This window comes from Fusarium fujikuroi, chromosome FFUJ_chr01, assembly GCF_900079805.1.
Source record: "Fusarium fujikuroi IMI 58289 draft genome, chromosome FFUJ_chr01".
NCBI classification, from domain to species: Eukaryota; Fungi; Ascomycota; class Sordariomycetes; order Hypocreales; family Nectriaceae; genus Fusarium; species Fusarium fujikuroi.
In genome coordinates, this window is record NC_036622.1 from 529231 (window position 1) to 546819 (window position 17589).

General features: G+C 49.0%; 7 protein-coding genes; 4 read left to right on the plus strand and 3 right to left on the minus strand.

Annotated features, from left to right (window-relative positions):
* Window positions 1-39: 39 nt before the first annotated feature.
* FFUJ_01895 (related to DNA repair protein RAD14) lies at window positions 40-1296 on the minus strand (the record flags this gene model as incomplete). XM_023573617.1 has 3 exons in its annotated part: window positions 40-455; window positions 506-1154; window positions 1213-1296. The coding sequence occupies 3 exons, from the start codon at window positions 1294-1296 to the stop codon at window positions 40-42; spliced, it is 1149 nt and encodes a 382-aa protein (XP_023423697.1).
* Window positions 1297-1813: 517 nt separating this feature from the next.
* On the minus strand, window positions 1814-2533 carry FFUJ_01894 (probable PHO88 (involved in phosphate transport); the record flags this gene model as incomplete). XM_023573628.1 has 3 exons in its annotated part: window positions 1814-2208; window positions 2271-2431; window positions 2514-2533. 3 exons carry the CDS (start codon window positions 2531-2533, stop codon window positions 1814-1816), a joined length of 576 nt encoding a protein of 191 aa, XP_023423698.1.
* A 930-nt stretch (window positions 2534-3463) lies between these two features.
* On the plus strand, window positions 3464-4339 carry FFUJ_01893 (uncharacterized protein; the record flags this gene model as incomplete). Its single annotated transcript, XM_023573639.1, has 1 exon — window positions 3464-4339. The coding sequence occupies one exon, from the start codon at window positions 3464-3466 to the stop codon at window positions 4337-4339; it is 876 nt and encodes a 291-aa protein (XP_023423699.1).
* Window positions 4340-6327: 1988 nt separating this feature from the next.
* Window positions 6328-7055, plus strand: FFUJ_01892 (uncharacterized protein; the record flags this gene model as incomplete). XM_023573650.1 has 2 exons in its annotated part: window positions 6328-6450; window positions 6555-7055. 2 exons carry the CDS (start codon window positions 6328-6330, stop codon window positions 7053-7055), a joined length of 624 nt encoding a protein of 207 aa, XP_023423700.1.
* Window positions 7056-7726: 671 nt separating this feature from the next.
* Window positions 7727-8258, plus strand: FFUJ_01891 (uncharacterized protein; the record flags this gene model as incomplete). XM_023573661.1 has 2 exons in its annotated part: window positions 7727-7796; window positions 7903-8258. The coding sequence occupies 2 exons, from the start codon at window positions 7727-7729 to the stop codon at window positions 8256-8258; spliced, it is 426 nt and encodes a 141-aa protein (XP_023423701.1).
* A 1348-nt stretch (window positions 8259-9606) lies between these two features.
* Window positions 9607-10645, minus strand: FFUJ_01890 (related to tyrosine-protein phosphatase SIW14; the record flags this gene model as incomplete). XM_023573674.1 has 3 exons in its annotated part: window positions 9607-10120; window positions 10173-10335; window positions 10390-10645. The coding sequence occupies 3 exons, from the start codon at window positions 10643-10645 to the stop codon at window positions 9607-9609; spliced, it is 933 nt and encodes a 310-aa protein (XP_023423702.1).
* Window positions 10646-16270: 5625 nt separating this feature from the next.
* On the plus strand, window positions 16271-17398 carry FFUJ_01889 (probable thiamine repressed nmt1 protein; the record flags this gene model as incomplete). XM_023573685.1 has 3 exons in its annotated part: window positions 16271-16305; window positions 16353-16455; window positions 16508-17398. 3 exons carry the CDS (start codon window positions 16271-16273, stop codon window positions 17396-17398), a joined length of 1029 nt encoding a protein of 342 aa, XP_023423703.1.
* Window positions 17399-17589: the final 191 nt, after the last annotated feature.

The window sequence follows — 17589 nt, forward strand, 5'->3', positions numbered from 1 at the left end:
AAACTCCAAACCCAGGCCTCAAATCATAATGTGACGGCATCAAAATTCTAGCTCCTCAACTTCCATACCACAATCAACACATGTCTTGACCGTCATCCCATCCTCATTCTCAACCGTTCTTCCCCATTCATGAACATGCCGCCCACCTCCTATTGCATCTCCAAACTTGCTTGCACCAGACTTGCTCAAATTGCCAGCCTGTCTGCGAAAAGCGTCCGTTCTTGTCTTTTTCTTCAAATCAAGTAGCTTCTCTTTGAACTTGGCTTCCTTGCGAGCTTTCTTCTGTGTCTCACGTCGCTCATACTCAGCGTCTAAGGCTTCTGATGATCCCCACTTCGTCTTGATCGCGTATTCTTCCACTTGACATCGAAGGAAGAGCATCATGTCGTGCCAATGCGATTTGTGGGGGTTTGGCTTTGAGAGATGTGGTAATAATTCTGGATCTCGTAGCTCGGCTATTTTATGTTAGCGATGGCAGTCCGAGAACTTGCATGGAACCACTCACGGTCTGTAAGTAGGTAGTCCTCTTTGCACTCAGTCTTGGTCAACAACGAGTACTTTTCTGGATATTTCTCCTTGCACTTGTTGCAAACGCCGATATGGAATACTTCTTCCCAGACAAAGTCAATCTCCAAGCTCTTGCAGTCCTGGCACTTCTTTCGTGTCTCGTTGTCCGCAAGCACACTCAGCCCAGGCTCAAAAGGACCCGCCTTTAGCCTCTTCAAGTTCCGTATCAGCTGTAATCTTTCCCACTCCTGAACGCTCATGTGCTTCGGTCGCTGGTCATCCTCAGACTGTCCAGGCTTCTTGCCACCGAGAGCATAGTTGTGCGGATCATCTTCCGTCGATAGGAAACCACCCTTCGTATCTGTCATGGCGCTCATATTGTAATCGACGAACTTAGTGAACTTGCGCGCCGGCCGCAACGCCTCCTCATCGCCTTTGTGACGTCCATCTCGATTTGTTCCCTTAGAAGCATCTTCTGTAGAGATGGAGCTGTACGGTCGCTTTCCGTCGGCAGTTTTAGAGATATACACATCTTTTGTTGGCACGAAGCCTCCAGAGCTCTTGGGGATTTCGGGTGCGGTGCCGGTCGCTCGTTGTTCGGCTTCACGCTGGTCTCGGATCGCCTTTGCACGGAGTCGGTTCTCTTCCTAGTTACATGTCAGAATCTCCAGAGAAAATAAATATTTATTCCAGGACTTTACACACTATGCGCTTCGTAACTTCCGGGGTCGGCGGAGTGATTGTGGGTGCAGGCTTTGTTGCCCGAGGTGGTGTAGATGGCCGTTCCATGATGAGCAATCGGAGCGGAGACAAAATACCGAAAGAACAATGCAGAGACAGAGACAGCTGGCTTTCGTTGCGAAATCGCAATGCAAGTGGAAAGTGAGAACCTAGGGAGAAAAGACCAAATGCAGACGTCAAAGGAGAAGTTTGACTCAGGGTCCTCGATGACGGCGATGGGTGGCGGAGGGGCGGTTTGTCGCGATCTAGATCTGAATTATGTCACCAATTTACACGAGAAAACGTGACTGCAGCCTACGCAAACTTTTGACATTCACCAAAACGTACATGGCTTTTGAGGTCAAAGTCCTCTCAAGTTCTCGTAATATTCTTCTTGCTTTTCTACATTAATATCATTTCAAGAAATTGTTAAACATGTTCCAATCCCTTGATTTTGGCTTTCGCCACAAGCAAATACTTTTGCGAGCCATGACACCTGTATTATAGTACAACCAAGGTCTATTACAACCCTAGCCTACGGTCCACGCTATCCCCTAAAGCCGAAATTCGTTTCAGAAGTTCTAGCTTACTCCTCCTTGGCACCACCACGGCCAGCGCGCTCAGCAGCCTCAACGGCCTTCTTGTCGCTCTGGGCGGGGCCACCCTGCATGGCGCTCATGAAACCCTGGGGCTGCTTGAAGGGACGCTTGAGGTCACCGGCGGCAGGCTGGCCAAGGACGTGGATCTTGACCATGTTGTTCTCGAAGGCGCTCTTGAGAGGGATGATGCTCTGGATGAGAAGAGGGTTGGTGTACTTCATGTAGATGTGCATGAAGGCCATCATGGCCATACCCATAGCCTGGCCACGGAAAGCGGTGCGGATCTGCTGGTTGTCGTAGGCGTGGATGGTGGTGGTGACAAGCTTGCCCTCCTCAGTGGAGCCCATGGGAGCGGGCTCGACATACTTGAGGGTTGTGAGGTCTATGGGAAGCCATGTTAGTATTGCGATGGTAGAAATTGCCTCAGAAGTCAAGTTATCCTACCCTTCTTCTTGTTGATCTTCAGCTGGGTGTAGAAGTAGAGAGCAGCAATGATGACGTTGCTGGCGAGGTAGACGGCGCGAACGACGTTGAGCACGAAAGGATCATCGAAGGGAACACGCTTCGACACCTGCATCATACCCAAGATGATGATCAGGTTGGTGCTATCGCAAATGTCAGCGTTTTCTTCTTTGCGCCACCGGAGACATAATCTGCGCGACGGCTGTCGCGTGGAGCACGACTTACATCTGAGGAGAGAGAGCCATTTTGACTAATGAGCTGAAGAGACCGGTAAGGATTGAAGAAAAGAAGCAAGGAAAGAGAAAATGGCCAGGCCAAAAGATTTGGAGGTTGATGGGAATAGAGTATGAAGATGGTTGCAAAGATTAGAGTGCGGGATGAAATGGAATGGACATGTCTTTGCTGGCCTTTTGGAGAGTGGCCTCCACCTGTGGCTTTTGCCGCACCCTTAGCCCCCTTTGGCCACTGTGGGGAAGCTGCCCGCAAACAGGATGAGACAAGACTATTGGCTTATCTCAAATTTTAGGGGACTTTATCTCTGCGTGTGCCCCTAATTTCATATGTCGGCCTCCGTTGCGTCCCCGAGCCTCATCGCGCCATTCATTCTTCCAACTTCCCATTGCTTCCATTTAGGATTTGACTTAATCAAACAAAAGATCGACCTGCCATCTTGGGACCCGCGTGAACGTGAAAGACCCGTTTCTATTTTCTCTCAAAAGGCCTAGTTGCCCAGGGCCTGAACAGGCTCAGCACAAATATGACCTTGCGGAAGCCCGGAAGCTGTGTAACTGCACCCTTTGACTGGTTTCTTTGATGAAAACGGAACGATTCGACGAGTTCTGCAGAACAACCATGGACGTATCTTTGAACATTATTCGAGTGGACATTATGCTGAAAGATGGGAATTGATAAACAAAGACTACTCGACGTTCTCAATATGAATTGAACAAAGGAGAGTCGATGTTCTCGATTATTGTTCAGTCGAAGCTATGTTCAAATCCGAGGTCGTCATGATAGACTCGTCAATGGACTCTGTATTTCTTTAAATACCTAAGGGACTCTCACCGACCTCTTCTACACTCACAGACTCAGTGTTCCACGCAAATTACAGAGCCAATTCACCTCAAACCAAACCGTGACTTAAATCAGGTCTGTATACCGAATCAAAGCCCAACATGTCGTACTCATCGCAACGCTACGATCTTGACGCTGCGGCAGCTAGGAGGCGAAACTCCGTCTATTCGAACCATAGTGCTTACAGTGACTACGATCGGCGTCGCAGCAGAAGGTCCTCAAGTAGTCGTGATTCTCACTCGTACTCACGTAGGTCTGGCGAATCCGAAGTGCCTTACCATATGAGATGGGAACAGCAACATCACTATTCCAGACGAGATCAGGACCTGCACCCGAGAAGGGGCTCAGCTTCTTCCCCAGTATTGGACGACGATTACTCTCATTTGAACAGAGAGCGCCGTGCGAGCAATGACAGACGACGCTCTCTCTCTGACAGAGGGCGGGATCGTTCGCCGCAGGAGGAGATCAACACAACGCTCAACAGTGGTCGGGCACCAAAACTCAGGCGAGGGTCGACATATGGTACTTACATCGTGCCCCTCGATATGCAAGGACGCTATCAAACTTCGGACCCCACGAGATGTACTTGCAGATGTTGCCCCCATCCGACAGGTATCTCCCATAGCCACGATAACTATGGACATATGTCCGACGTGCATACTACCAGTCAAGGCCATTCGCATGCGCCCCACAGATACAACCGCAATGGCAGGCCTGTCTTTGAAGTATATGACAACACAAGGAATGGAATGCGAAGCGAAAACAGTTTTTCGTTTACCATTTCAGTCCACCCCCGAGCATCATGTGACCGCATCGTGGCCTTCTTGGCACCCGACAAGCGGTACGCCAAGGTTCTAGTGCACTGGAACAACGGGACGGTGCAGAGGCTCGACAGCAATGTCCCGATGGTTGATCTTCTAGAATACGCAGAATATCTCGAGATCAGGGAGGTGAAGCAGGTGCGCTGGGCAGCCTGACTACCGGCGTATCATGATGTCAAGAAAGATGTAGATCGGGTGAAGTGGGCAACCTCACAATTGGCGCGGGCGCCAGATGTGAAGATTGAGGGTGACAGACGAGAGATTTTGTGGAGATTGATGGTTGAAGGGTGAGCAGTAAGACACGGATGAATATGACGATATCAGAGAGTGTAAGAGTAGGTAGTTTTGGATGGAAAAACACAAATATACGAGAAAATATACTCTGAGGCCTGCATCGTCAAGTCCCATGATACTGCAGTGATGAGGGGATTCCAAGAATGACAGCCTCAGCCTCCACAGTCTGCCTAAATTCGAACCACCACATGTAAAACCCACCACTCATGTAACATGCCGTGCCGTACAAGGCTGATACTGGAGTATCATATCAATCTTGTAGTCTATAGTATCACCCACAACTGGTGTCCAGTACAGTACAGAGCAGTACGTAGCTCTGCCACCCCCTTCACCGTTTGATATCGGCTCACCGTGCCCTCCCTGAAAACCTCATGCAACCACTTTAAACCGTATTTTGTTGTAATTTCATAAATAACCTTGTGATCCACCTGATACACAACTCCGGCTAGAGGGGCAGTGAGTCAAGCCTCGGTGTCTTTATGGCACGATAATACCATATTGTAGTCTCGATTGGGGTTAATGTTATGACGTTCAAGGGTTCGCCTGTCGGTTCGCTGCCGACTGTGGAGGCTTTTGCCTAAAATTGCGGCGTTGCCTTTTCCCCACGGCCGGGACTAGCAACCAACAACCACAACCAACAGACGGGCAATTACTCAGTTGGAGCAACTTGTAGCGGTTTTACATCATATATTGTAGATCAAAGGATGCAAGGCACCCGGCAGGAGAGCAAAAATGATTCTCACTGGCATTGAATTGTGGGAAAAGAGGATACCAACACAGACATAGCCTTGAGCGTGGCAATCGATAAGCGCCCAATGAAGAAATTGGGGGCTCTGCATGCAGTGCTACACTATTCATACTATCAATATATACAGACTGGACTCTAGAACTCTTGTTTCCAGGGCAGACGCAGACACAGCCACGCAGAGTTTGAGCATCGTCGCACACATGTTTCTCTTATTCGACGGATAATGCTCGTAGGAATTCCTCCAGCCTTCTTAGCCTCTTCCTCCAGGCACAGGTGGAGTTGGACCACTCATATCGCAGGGATCTCACGAGTTTCCACCTGAACTCGACCGGGTCACTTAGACTACACACTACTACCTGCATTACATAACCTTACACGAGAGATAATGAACCACCAAAAAAGAACGCTACGGAAACTAAACACCTCAGTAAAATCAGGCAGCCTAGATTCTAAAATGGAAGAACAACGTAATCAACGCACTCAGAAGAATGCGTCACCTATGCCAAAAAAAACCGCTCCTGAAGGAGCCGGCATGACTAGTGCGGTGTGTGTCGTGCAAGGGACACCACTTAGACGGAGACCCGGAGCATCATATAGATCGGAGACAGGGGTGCGACTCGACCAACTGCCCTTTACCTAAACCAAACCGACCCAAAAGGTATCACATCCCATGGACGGGAGCCTGGCAGTGCGGCTCGGCACGATACCTCATGCCCACTGTGGAAAATGGGGTCCGCGATAATGGGCGGGCTCGCTCACTACAACACTCTGTTGGCTTGGGTTGGGATTGGATTGGATTGGATCAAGTCCCGTTGTTGCCTATAAGACCTCTACCTTGTCCACGGACGCTCTTATACCAGATGCCTCGGGGTTTAAAAACGCCACGAGATGCTTTCCGTTCAGGCAGAAAATAAAGATCAAGACACACAAGTTCCATCCAAGCATATCTCCTGCACTTGAGACGATATACATACAATCAGTTGCAAGAATTCAGTTGCCTATTACCACCTCTCTTATCCCCCTTCGCTTCTCGCCAATCGTTCTATGGGCCACCTAGGACTCCTTCACCTATACCAGTCCGTTATCAGAGACAGAAATAGCCATGTTTGGTACTTGGAAGTACGATCCTGAGACGGATGAGGTCCAGAGCGTTCGCAATGGTTTCGACCCTGTCACGGCCCGCTCCAGTTCCCACCAGGCTTGCGATCGCTGTCATGAGAAGAAGGTACGTCTGCAGAAGCATTGGCTAGCCCGACAAGGCTTCCTAACGCCAAGATCTTTCCTCGCCCTTTTCGCTTAGAGCTTATTTGCTGACGATGTCCTGTATAGCTTAAGTGCAGTGGAGACAAGAATGGCTGCGAACGATGTCGGAGCAATGGCCTTCGCTGCGAGTACACACGCTCCGGCTCCAAGTCTTCCAAGAAGAAGAGCAGTCCTCGCAAGTCCAACGACGGCGACAGTCCATCGAGCTCCAGCTCCCGACGAGGGGGCAGCTCGTCCAAGCGCTCTAGCAAGCATCACGGACACTCGTCTCGCATAGTCACGTCGGGAGACGAAGCAGGGGGCGTTCTGAGCCAGTTCGACTTCTCACAGCTCAGCCCTGAAGATGGCTTCGATCTCAACTTGCTCTCGAGCGCTGACCAGAGCGCTGGAGGCTATGCCACGGCTGGACCCTCGGGAGACCAGTACAGCGTGCAAGGCTATGACACAAACTACCAGCAGTGGGATGCATCAGGGTACTCACAGGGCTACTCGAATGAAGCCTGGGGCGGCGAGTATGACCAGAGTGCTTACACCCATGATCCGCGATACTATCACAGCGGACGCTAGTCCTAGGGCAAGGCTGACTCGGGAACATTTTAACGACATCATGACAGAAAGTGTATGATTAAACTCTTCTTTTTTTCACTTCTCTTTATACCCCGTTTTAATCCTGTTGTTCCTTTTCTTCTCTTTTCTTTCTTTTGTTAGAGGCATTGTTTAGCAACCCAATTTCATGTTTATTGCACTTACATAGAACACAACGCTTGGACGGACCGCCATTCCTTCTGACGGCAAGGCGCACACAAGCTATGAATATCGAATGTTTCTGATCTCTGATGATGTACGATATGACCTACCTGTTTCGGGTGATTATTACTGTGGCGGAGCGCAAGAGCTAGAGCCCAAACCGAAACGTTTCGGCCCCAAAGCTAAAGGGAATAAGAATAATAATAGAAATCGCGAACCGGAAACAACGTTTATGCACGGGGGGAGATGACTTGTCCACTGCATTGCATGCTGACTCTCCTCGTGTTGTTCGTGTTGTTGGAGCAGACATGTGACCTTGAATTAGGTAGAACTGGAAGTTGGAGTTGAAATGCCTTAGTCATCATGCACGACGTCACAAATTGACCGGGGTAGCAAAAGAGCTCCCAAAGCTTTTTGCATCACGACTCTAAGCTCATCGCTAAGCGCCAATTGCAACAGTTGCATTTCTCACTTGCATATAATTCGCAAAAATGGCGAATGAAGATCTAGTGACGGCGGTTAAATCAAAGTCTGTTTTTGACTATCTCAATGATTGGGGCAGTAAGTCACTCACTCACTCACCCTTACCATTCACATTTCCCAGTATCAGTGCAAATGCTCTTGTGACTCAAGAAAAACAAGTTATAGACTAACATTGAAAAACCAGCTGCATCTCTCCCTCCATCTCTCCTCGCAACCCTCATCACCGCTCTTCACGCGCGGCCCCCATCCCTGCCCCTCTTCATCTTCACACCTCCGCTTCTCTTCTCGTCCTATCTCAACCTGTCCGGCTATCCCACCGGCAGTGCTGGCTTAACCGCTGCCTGGTCGGGACTCTACGTGCTGTTGGCTCTGCGACGACGTCAGCCTTTCCGTGGACGGTTCTCGGTCCGAGGGGTCGTGCGTGGCACGGCTATTGGGTTGGGGGCCGCGAACTGCGTTGCTGGCGGTTGGGTCTATGCCAATGGTGATTTTGAGAAGGATGAGAAGGCCAGAGTGGACAGAAACCGATGGGGGAACTAGGCTTGATTTGTGTTGGCTGTATGATAGGTGTTGTACGATATGTTTGTTGTATGTCAGCGCGGATTGAGATTATAGGAGCCGTTGGTCCGGCAGTTGGGTGTGTTGGTTATGAATGAAGATGCATATGCGTCACGAAAATGAACATCTGTCTATCAATTTCACATGGCTAGGATAACAAACCTAGCGCCAACAAACCTCATAATGCTGTAACCCTTCGTCGTGACTCACAAGTCATCTCCCATATATCTGAGACAAAGCAAATTCCTGCGCAACATCTTCTCATAGTAGAAACTGCCGGTCATGAAGTTGCAATGCTTCAAGACAAGGTCAGATCATAAGCTCGTTCCCGGTGCCTGTCGACATTCGGGAACGAGCTTACCATCCAACAATTGGTTGCAATACGAGACGGCGAGGCAGATTTACATAAACCAAAGCGACCCTGGCATACATGATGAGCCCATCATCTAGAACATGCAGAATGTTCCTTTTATAAGCTGGAGTGGTAATTGAGGCAATTTCCATGTTGCTGTTGTGGCTGACCAAGGTTGCAGCGGCACCCAAATATAGCATCACCAGCCTCAATCCTACCCTGTGTTAGTCATGCTGTCAAGAGGATCATATGAGTCAGAATGATATATATTGAAGGGGTTGCGATGCTTTGCTATCGCATATAGGACTTGAGAAAGATAACTTAGGCTTCCTTGAACTTTACGATGAGTAATACCTCAACTTAGCCAAAGGCATAAACTCAAGCTTAAAGCTCTAATCATAGTAGCAGTGTCAGTATCTCACGTGTTGGAAGTCATAAATGATAGCACTTTTTTTTCTGCTATTTTACCCAACGCCCTGCTGTCCAGGTATCATCAGTAGGTATCTATTAATACAGTTCAAACCCTGTATTCCAATGCGCCTTTTGCTTCTCCTATCGCATCAACAGGCAAACTCGTGCCTCTGTTGAAAAGGGGAAATCTCCAGCCCAAAGTCTAGCATTCAGTGCCTCCCCATCTCTTTAGAATAAAACGCCAGTCCGGAAGACATTCTCAGCCCTTGATTCGTCTCCCAAAACCCATACGGCCCTTGCCGTCAAATGCATAGTAAGTCATGAATAGAAAAAACCTCGACACATCTGGTTTTCGAGTGGTAAATATGAAATCCTTCTCTTGGTGGCCTAGACACGTCGTCGTCGGTGTCTGCCGAATCGAGGTTGTTCTAAGTAAAAGGAAAAGTATCGGTTGTACATGTGTAGTTTGTGAAAAGAGCTTTTTCGTGTTCGATTGAGCTTTTTGGGGGATGAAATGATCAAAGTTTTATCAGGATGTCAGTATCGGCCGTGGCCGAGTGGCCATGGTCAGAGAAGCAGATGATCAGGTCTTGTCGCTGTGCTGAGTTTTGATCCTGACATGAAGAACAACAGCAAGACGAAGGCTGAGAGGAAGACGGCTCGAAAAAATGTGCGAGGTTGAAACCGACTGCGATTTTTGCAGACGTCTTTTGTCATGCTGGGAATGGGATTCGAAATTCCCAAACTTGAGACCTGGAAGTCATCAAGATAGTTGACATCGCATTCACGGGCCTTTGGCTCGGCGTAGCTCTTGTACTCTGCCACGACGCTCTCGGCGTCCCAGCCAGCGATCTTTCGGACAACTCCGACAACGCATCCAGTTCGGTGCTTTCCGTGATTGCAGTGAATCAACAGTGGGTAATTTGACTTGTCGAGGACGATACTGAGGATAGCCTTCATTGTGCCCAGAGGAATGGCTTCCTTCTTGGTGCCCTTCATGTTGAAGACGACTTGTCGAATACCTTCACGCTGGACGAATGTCTCAAGATCGTGATCAAGTTCATCCTTCTTGACAAGCGTGCTACAACAGGTTAGCGGCGATGCCAAAAACGCATCATAATGGAGGCACTAACACAATGGTCTTGAGGCCTAGACCCTTGAGGTACTCGAAATCGTGAGACCTAGGAAAGCTACTTCGGTAAACGCCTGGAATGACAACGCCAAAATTGTGAGGTCGGCCATTGAAAGGCGCTGTGTAGTCGGTTGACTGTGATTGATATGCCGATGTTGAGGAGGCTTAAGTTCGGTTAGAGATAGTTCATTGGGACTAGATTATCTAGTGCAACTTACCACTCGAATTACTAGTTCTTGAAGATGTCGATAGGGATGCTTCCATATTGACGGCGGAAAGGCTCCCAGATCGGCTGACATTTGTGGCATCGTGGCCATTGAAGAGAGCTTCCTCTACTTCTTGCATCGTCTCTTCTCTTGCAGAGCTTCGAGAGCCCTGTCTTGAACGGAATTGTGTGGCGTTGGGTGTTTGTTGGCCTTCTCTGGTATGCGTGGGCTCGTCCACGAAAAGTCGTGAACTGCGTTTCGAAGTCATATTGTCTAGGGTCATACAGTCTTGCTCTGATCCTCTAGGACTAATTCGGATGGCTTAGTGATGTCGCTGTGATAGTGACCGTGATGTAGATGGCTGATAGATCGGATGAAGTAGGTGGTAGGCAGGATGAAGAATGAAGTTGTCGTGGGGGAAGGCAGGTTGATCTTTGAAGGCGGGATGGACTTTTAAAGTCGAAAGTTTGAAGTTGCAACGGTAGGTCGAATATGCAACCTATGTAGTAGTTGCAAGTGCTCGCGCGTTGCAAGTATCGGCTACAAGATTGTGGAATTCATTTTGGCGACGATGAGCTGAACAAGCAACTTCATTCGAGTCTGGGTGGGAGGCACGAGATCAAGTATTCAAGCGTGGGGGGGTGAATCCTTGCTCTGAAGCAGGTCCCAGTCTCCAGATAATTTTGCTTGGGTCTTTGACAGGAGCTCGGTCAAGGAGAAGGAGAAAGGTTGGTGGTGATGAAAGGAAGAATGGGGCGAGACGAGAGAGACAAAAAAAGATGCCGGGCTTGCTTTGAAAGACAAGGCAAGGCTGTCGTGGGTTCTTGTCTTGTCTCGAACAAGGGTCCACCAACGGATGGATATGCAGTAAAATCCCGACGATGCCAGGGACTGTGACTGGGACTGGGACTGGGATTACTGTAATCTGCTGCCGGGCGGAGCGGAGAGGACTGGCTTCTCTCACTGCTGAGAAAGCGAAAAAGCGCGAGGAGTGACCGTAGTTGACCAACACACGACAGTAAGCAAGGATTGTCAGTAGGAAAAATCTAGTGGTGGTGGTGATGATGGTTAAGTAGAGTGACCTGGCCGAGATGGGGGCGACAGAATAACGGCCAAAGTCTATGGGGGTGTAAGAAAAGACTCTGGGGCGATGACGATATGTGTGATTGGCTCTCTTGGTGCGGACTATACCCTAAGGGGAAACTCTCTCGGCTGAGCTAAGAGGACCAGGTGTGTCGGGGGTAATTTATGGTAGCCCGCGACCAGACACGGAGCAGCGAGTTCAGGGCTCTGGAGCCTCCATTACAAACTAAACTCCACTGGCACTCACTGAGATGGAAGCGAGAGTGAAAAGTCCGCTCGGAGATACCTACCTACACTGACTTGTCTTGACTAGCTGACTGTACAGTTGTTCCAAGATCCATTGATTAACAATCGACTAGTCGTGACAACTCAAAGATCATCCTCTGATCAGAGACATTTTCCCACTCAAACGACTAGACCAAACCCGGGTCTTGGTTACATCGCAGACGTAGGCTGCACGAGTCTTGAAGTGAATGAATATCGCATATCAATCTCCATGGATCACAGCATGCATTTTCTCACACTCGATACGTTTGCGTTTCAAGGTTGTTCAGTCTCCCCGCGTTACCAGAAACTCTATCCAAATCTGTCATGTCATCGCACATGGCATGCTTCTTTTGTGGCTTTCTCTAATGTTTCTCTCGGTTGTTTTAATGCAAAAGTTTATACTGATATGCACCTAGCACTGAAGTTTGGGTGATTTGCCGAGGCGGGCTGTTTTCTCGGCCGTCGGCACGTAGCTTTCGTCCTAAGGTTTAGACATCCCACGTCCCCCATCACGATGCTGCATTTGATGCCGCATGCTCGAATGGAAAAAGCAGCAAAGCCATCGTGGAAATAGGCTGTATGTACACAAGAGGCCTAGAACCCTCAGTTGCGCACCTCGAAGCCCTCGAGCCACATGGTGTCTCCAAGCCACACCCTCTTTCAACCAATCTCACCCTCTTTTGGGGATGACGATGACGGAGACGCACGTCCTTTGTGCAAGGTATCCCCTGGTCGGGGCGCACCTCCAGACGCGACAGCAACAGCTCAAATATGATGACAGCATCAAGTAACGTTAACGGCCTTCATTATTTTATGCGTTATACAACAATCAATACGCAAACATGTCGCCTCTTTCTCTATCTGTTTTACCCCAGGATCATCCACGCAGCGGAAGTCTGGAGTAACGAAGATCAAGTTAGAGTTTCCTGCCTCAGAATGCTACGATATTCGTGGGCTACCGCGCAAGGCACATTTCCGCTGTAGATCAGTAAATGGTGTGCTGCTGTTGTAAACAAGTGGATGTCTTTTTAACAGAAGCTCATGTGGGAAACCAATAAGCTTGTAGTATCTTGGACCCTTTTTAAACACAGACCGCCGCTCACCTTGGATCTGAACGCGCCGGTGCTCGTTTGATGCCAGCTAAAAACTAGGTTGGTGTGTTGATCGCTTGAGCGACGCATCACCTATTGAGGGGTAATAAACGACAACGCAGCAATTTCTGGCTTGTGATTTACCTGGACCAAAGACGCGCTGTGTTTTGAAACTTTGCGATATTATAAAAAGAAACTGTGTTGTGCGTGGTTGTCTCCAAGTGATGTCAGTATTTGGAGGCGAGGCACAAGGCGCGGGTGAGACACGAGGTCGATCTGTCATGCTCGAGGTTAAACCTCCACGTAGCACAAATACGTATACATACGTATATTGCAATATGCATACCGCACCTGATATTCAGATCTTCACCTCATGAAACGTCTTGAAACCAACATCCAGACGTCTCAAAGAGACAAACGTCAACCTGCAGCTTTTGGGTTTCCCCACGGAGTGCAACCAATGATGCGCAGCTTAAGTCAGAGCTGTTTTTGGTAGAACTTGGCCCTCCAATGAGATACTGAGTGATTTATTTTGTCACCCTCGCTCAACACTTGTACCAAGCCAGCCCTGAGCCATTGCCGCCACAGTGATCATCATCGTAGCTTGGCGGATTCGGCACAGTCGGGGGGCCCTTGTGCCTGTACAACAAGTCCCTGAAATGTTGATCCATTCTGCATCATCGCATTCTTCCTTTTTTTGTCCTGCACTGCAAATGTGCATGATTTTGATACAAATATCTTGATACTAATCTGGCATCTTTTGCTTCAGACTTCATTGAGCTACATTTTGGTAGGGCCTCATAAGCTTTGGTGGTGCTTTCACACAAAAATTTAAAATATTTTCTAGCTGTGAGCTGAACTGAAATGGTCTGAAATGGTCTGGTTGTAAGTGGCGGAAGCACGACGGCCGGACTCGACCGAACCACCGACCCGGCCGTAATTACGGCTGTATCGGATATCTCCCGGCGTCGCTATTATGATACCGGCGTCAAATAGTTCTTGTTTTTTCTTGTGTTAGTAACGGAATATCGCAAGATTCTAATCCGATCTTCTGCTCCAGACTCCGTGGATATTACCAATTCATATCTCCATCGTCCGCTATTCCCGACCGTCACGGGGTTTTCCTCTCCTGCAACGCACCATTTGAAAATCTGATCGACGTCATCGCTGCTTACGAGACTGGTTTCGTCTCACTCCAGCCTCAATATCAGCCTCACCTAACAGCCGTAATCATTGCCTTCTTCACTTTGTTGCTATATCTGGATGCTTTGAGATTATTCAACGGCATGCTGCTGCCGTCGAATGTGCATCGCCCGCTTACACGCGACATGTCGTTTGCAGATACTCCCAACCACCAATCATTTTCTCGCTTGACCTGGGCGTAACTTTAACTCATGGTCCGTGAACAGCTTGAAATGTTAATGTTTCGCGTCGCATCCAAGGTTCAAAGACTGGAAAGTGCTCGTGTGCCTGTATCAATAAACTGACACCGATACGGCATCATCCTGGGTCGAAACAGGCCTCAGTATACCAGGCCCTTCCCTGTCCGGGGAAGTCTAAGTCAAATCCAAATGTCTTACACCGCGCGGGATGAAGCTTTCGCAGGAACTTCTTACGTACATACAGCTCTCGGTGAGAGACGCACATCTCGGTCGCCTATTTTAGGAGCAACCGACCTCAGATCTGTCTCAAAACCAAAACAATAGGGAACAAGAGACAAGGTCCCACGTGAAGACCTACGCTTTTCGACACCGAAGATGCAACGGGCCAAGCAACCCGCGATATTGGGATCCTTGTGTTTCCTATTCGGGACACCGAGATCCCACGGTCTCAGCTCGTTCTCAGGGGAGAGCTCTGCCCCAGCTCCGGGTCTAGATCCCCGAGCCAATTAGGGAGACGGAGTTTGCGACAAGCTATTGCATCTAGAATTCCTTGTGTCTTGAGAATTTTGTGAGAGTCACTTCAGCCCTGTCGACTGCAGTAGGACATGCGGGCGCCTGGCCGAGGGCACGGAGCTGTGAGCTTTGAAGAGGGCCAATGGGATTGGTCGTAGGAAATGAAGAATTGGCGTGAATTGAATCCGAGAACCTTTTCTCCTTATTATTATGTGTGCTGTTGTCAGTTAATATGCTCAAATTGCTCAATGCTACTGCTCAGTCATTGTCATGCAGCTCCTTGTCTCCTCAATCCAGCATGTACCCAAGACATTCAACGGACGCATGTTGAAAGAAGCTCATCACAACTGTTTCACATGCGAAATCACAATCGACATTTCTAACCCGGAAACATGTTTTGCCGAAGAATCTTACTCAATCATCCATCGGCAAGTATCTCCTGAGCCGTGTAGTAGACGGCAGTTTCTCGAAGCACACCGAATTTGCCGGCGGCTATAATGAGCATCATGCTATCGAAATGACACGTTCTGTCAAGCGGGCACCTGTCCCAACGTATCGTCAGATCATCCATGAAGCTATTGGCAGTTCTCTAGCCGATATCTTGGTACATATGCAACTTGTTGTTGGTCGAACCGAGCTTCCGGTCTCGGTCTAATTATATCACGATCGAGCAAAAGTGTCGTGAGATTGAAGTTGTGGGCCTACCCTGAACTGAAGCCTTGTCGCGACATTTTCAATATCATGATGTGAATGGCAAACGGCTCAATCTGTGATATGATTCATTTCATGGTTCGTTTCTCAGTCACTTTCTTCAGGCTTCATGGGTGAGCATAATTCTGAACGTAATTCATGATCTGTTGTCATATCATATTGACAATCTGCATAGAGTTGACCCTACTGCAAGATGCCCCACGACTTGATATGTTAAGCCGAGCCGTGAAGCGCTTTCGAGGCCTCTGTCACCAAAACTGAGCCATTTGTTGTTACATTACTACTCACTATTGATAACCGATAGCCAATAAGACCTTTATGTCCGTACAAATGCCCACATTACCATGACGTTGAGGTCGTGTAGAGATGCATCAACCCCGCTGAGGGGTTGTTGAGGCATTCATATATCAAGACGCATCCTCTCACTTTCTCAACTCTTGTTCTTCAACTCAATTATCTAACAATTGTCTTGTATCAATCAGTAACTTTGTTTCAAAGACCACTCAAATAACTTTCGGTACGATGTGACAACGCACGACCAAGGAGCAATGGCTCTCTTCGCACTTATTACCATGTATCAAGGTAACGTTTAAAAGAACGCATCCGGGTGTTCAACTGCCTCTATGCTCTGTGCCTCCTCTCATCTCACGATACATCTCATTCGCCTTTAATGGTGATGACTGTGCATCGTGTGTGAGGACGGGCAGAGCAGGGCGGTTGATCTGAGAAATACCGGCGAACTTGATCTGGATAATACCAGCGAAAGGACATGCTTCTTGACATCCCCCCCTTTGCTCCGGGTGACCGGGAAACTAACCCTAGCAGTACACCACTTGATCTTTCATCATGTCGACTGATAAGATAACTTTCCTCACCAACTGGTACAACTGACTTGCTCTAGTAATGAACTTGTGTTGACTGTTGTTAGGCACGCTACGCCTTACCACGCGCCGCTGTACCTAGCTCAGGCTAAGGGATACTTTAAGGAGGAGGGAATCAAGGTTGCTCTTCTTGAGCCCAACGATCCTAGTGTAAGTGCTTGTTCTATGATGAATGGCGATCAAGATGCTGATGACCGCCCAGGATGTCACTGAGATCATTGGTACTGGCAAGGTCGACCTTGGATTCAAGGCCATGATTCATACTCTGGCTGCCAAGGCCCGAAACTTCCCCGTCCAGTCCATCGGTAGTCTTCTCGACGAGCCATTTACTGGAGTCGTCTACCTCAAGGACTCTGGCATCACCACCGACTTCCGCACCCTCAAGGGCAAGCGCATCGGCTATGTCGGTGAATTCGGCAAGATCCAGATCGACGAGCTCACCTCTCACTATGGCATGACTCCTGATGACTATACCGCCGTGCGTTGTGGTATGAACGTCTCCAAGGCCATCATCAAGGGCGAGATCGACGCCGGTATCGGTCTGGAGAACGTTCAGATGGTTGAGCTCGAGGAGTGGCTCTCTGCCCAGGGCCGTCCCAAGGACGATGTCCAGATGCTTCGCATCGACGAACTCGCTGAGCTTGGCTGCTGCTGCTTCTGCACCATCCTCTACATCGGCAACGAGAAGTTCCTCGCTGAGAACCCCGAGAAGGTCCGCTCGTTCCTCCGCGCTGTGAAGAAGGCCACCGACTTTGTCCTCGCCGAGCCCGAGAAGGCCTGGGCTGAGTACGTCGACTTCAAGCCCGTCATGGGCACCGCGCTCAACCGCAAGATCTTTGAGCGCAGCTTTGCCTATTTCAGCAAGGACCTCAAGAACGTCAAGCGTGATTGGGAGAAGGTCACCAAGTACGGCAAGCGTCTTGGTGTTCTGGACGAGAGCTTTGAGCCCAACTACACCAACTCGTACCTCGAGTGGACTCTCTCTGGAGAGTCTAGTGACCCTACTGGGGACCAGAAGCGTATTGCTCAGCTTCAGAAGGATGTCGCTGCCTCTGGTGGCTTCCACCGTCTTCAGGCTGAGGTCAAGGCTTAATTGCGCCCTAGGATGATATGAAGGAATATGATTTGACCTAGTACAGATACATATCTGATACACTCTCTTTTGGTCTGGAGGAATCTACCTGGTCACTCGTTTGGCAGGCTCTGCCACACCAATATCAAGAAATTACTCACGTATTTTTAGAACATTTACGTGAAGTCTGTTGTATCGTGACGATGCTGGCC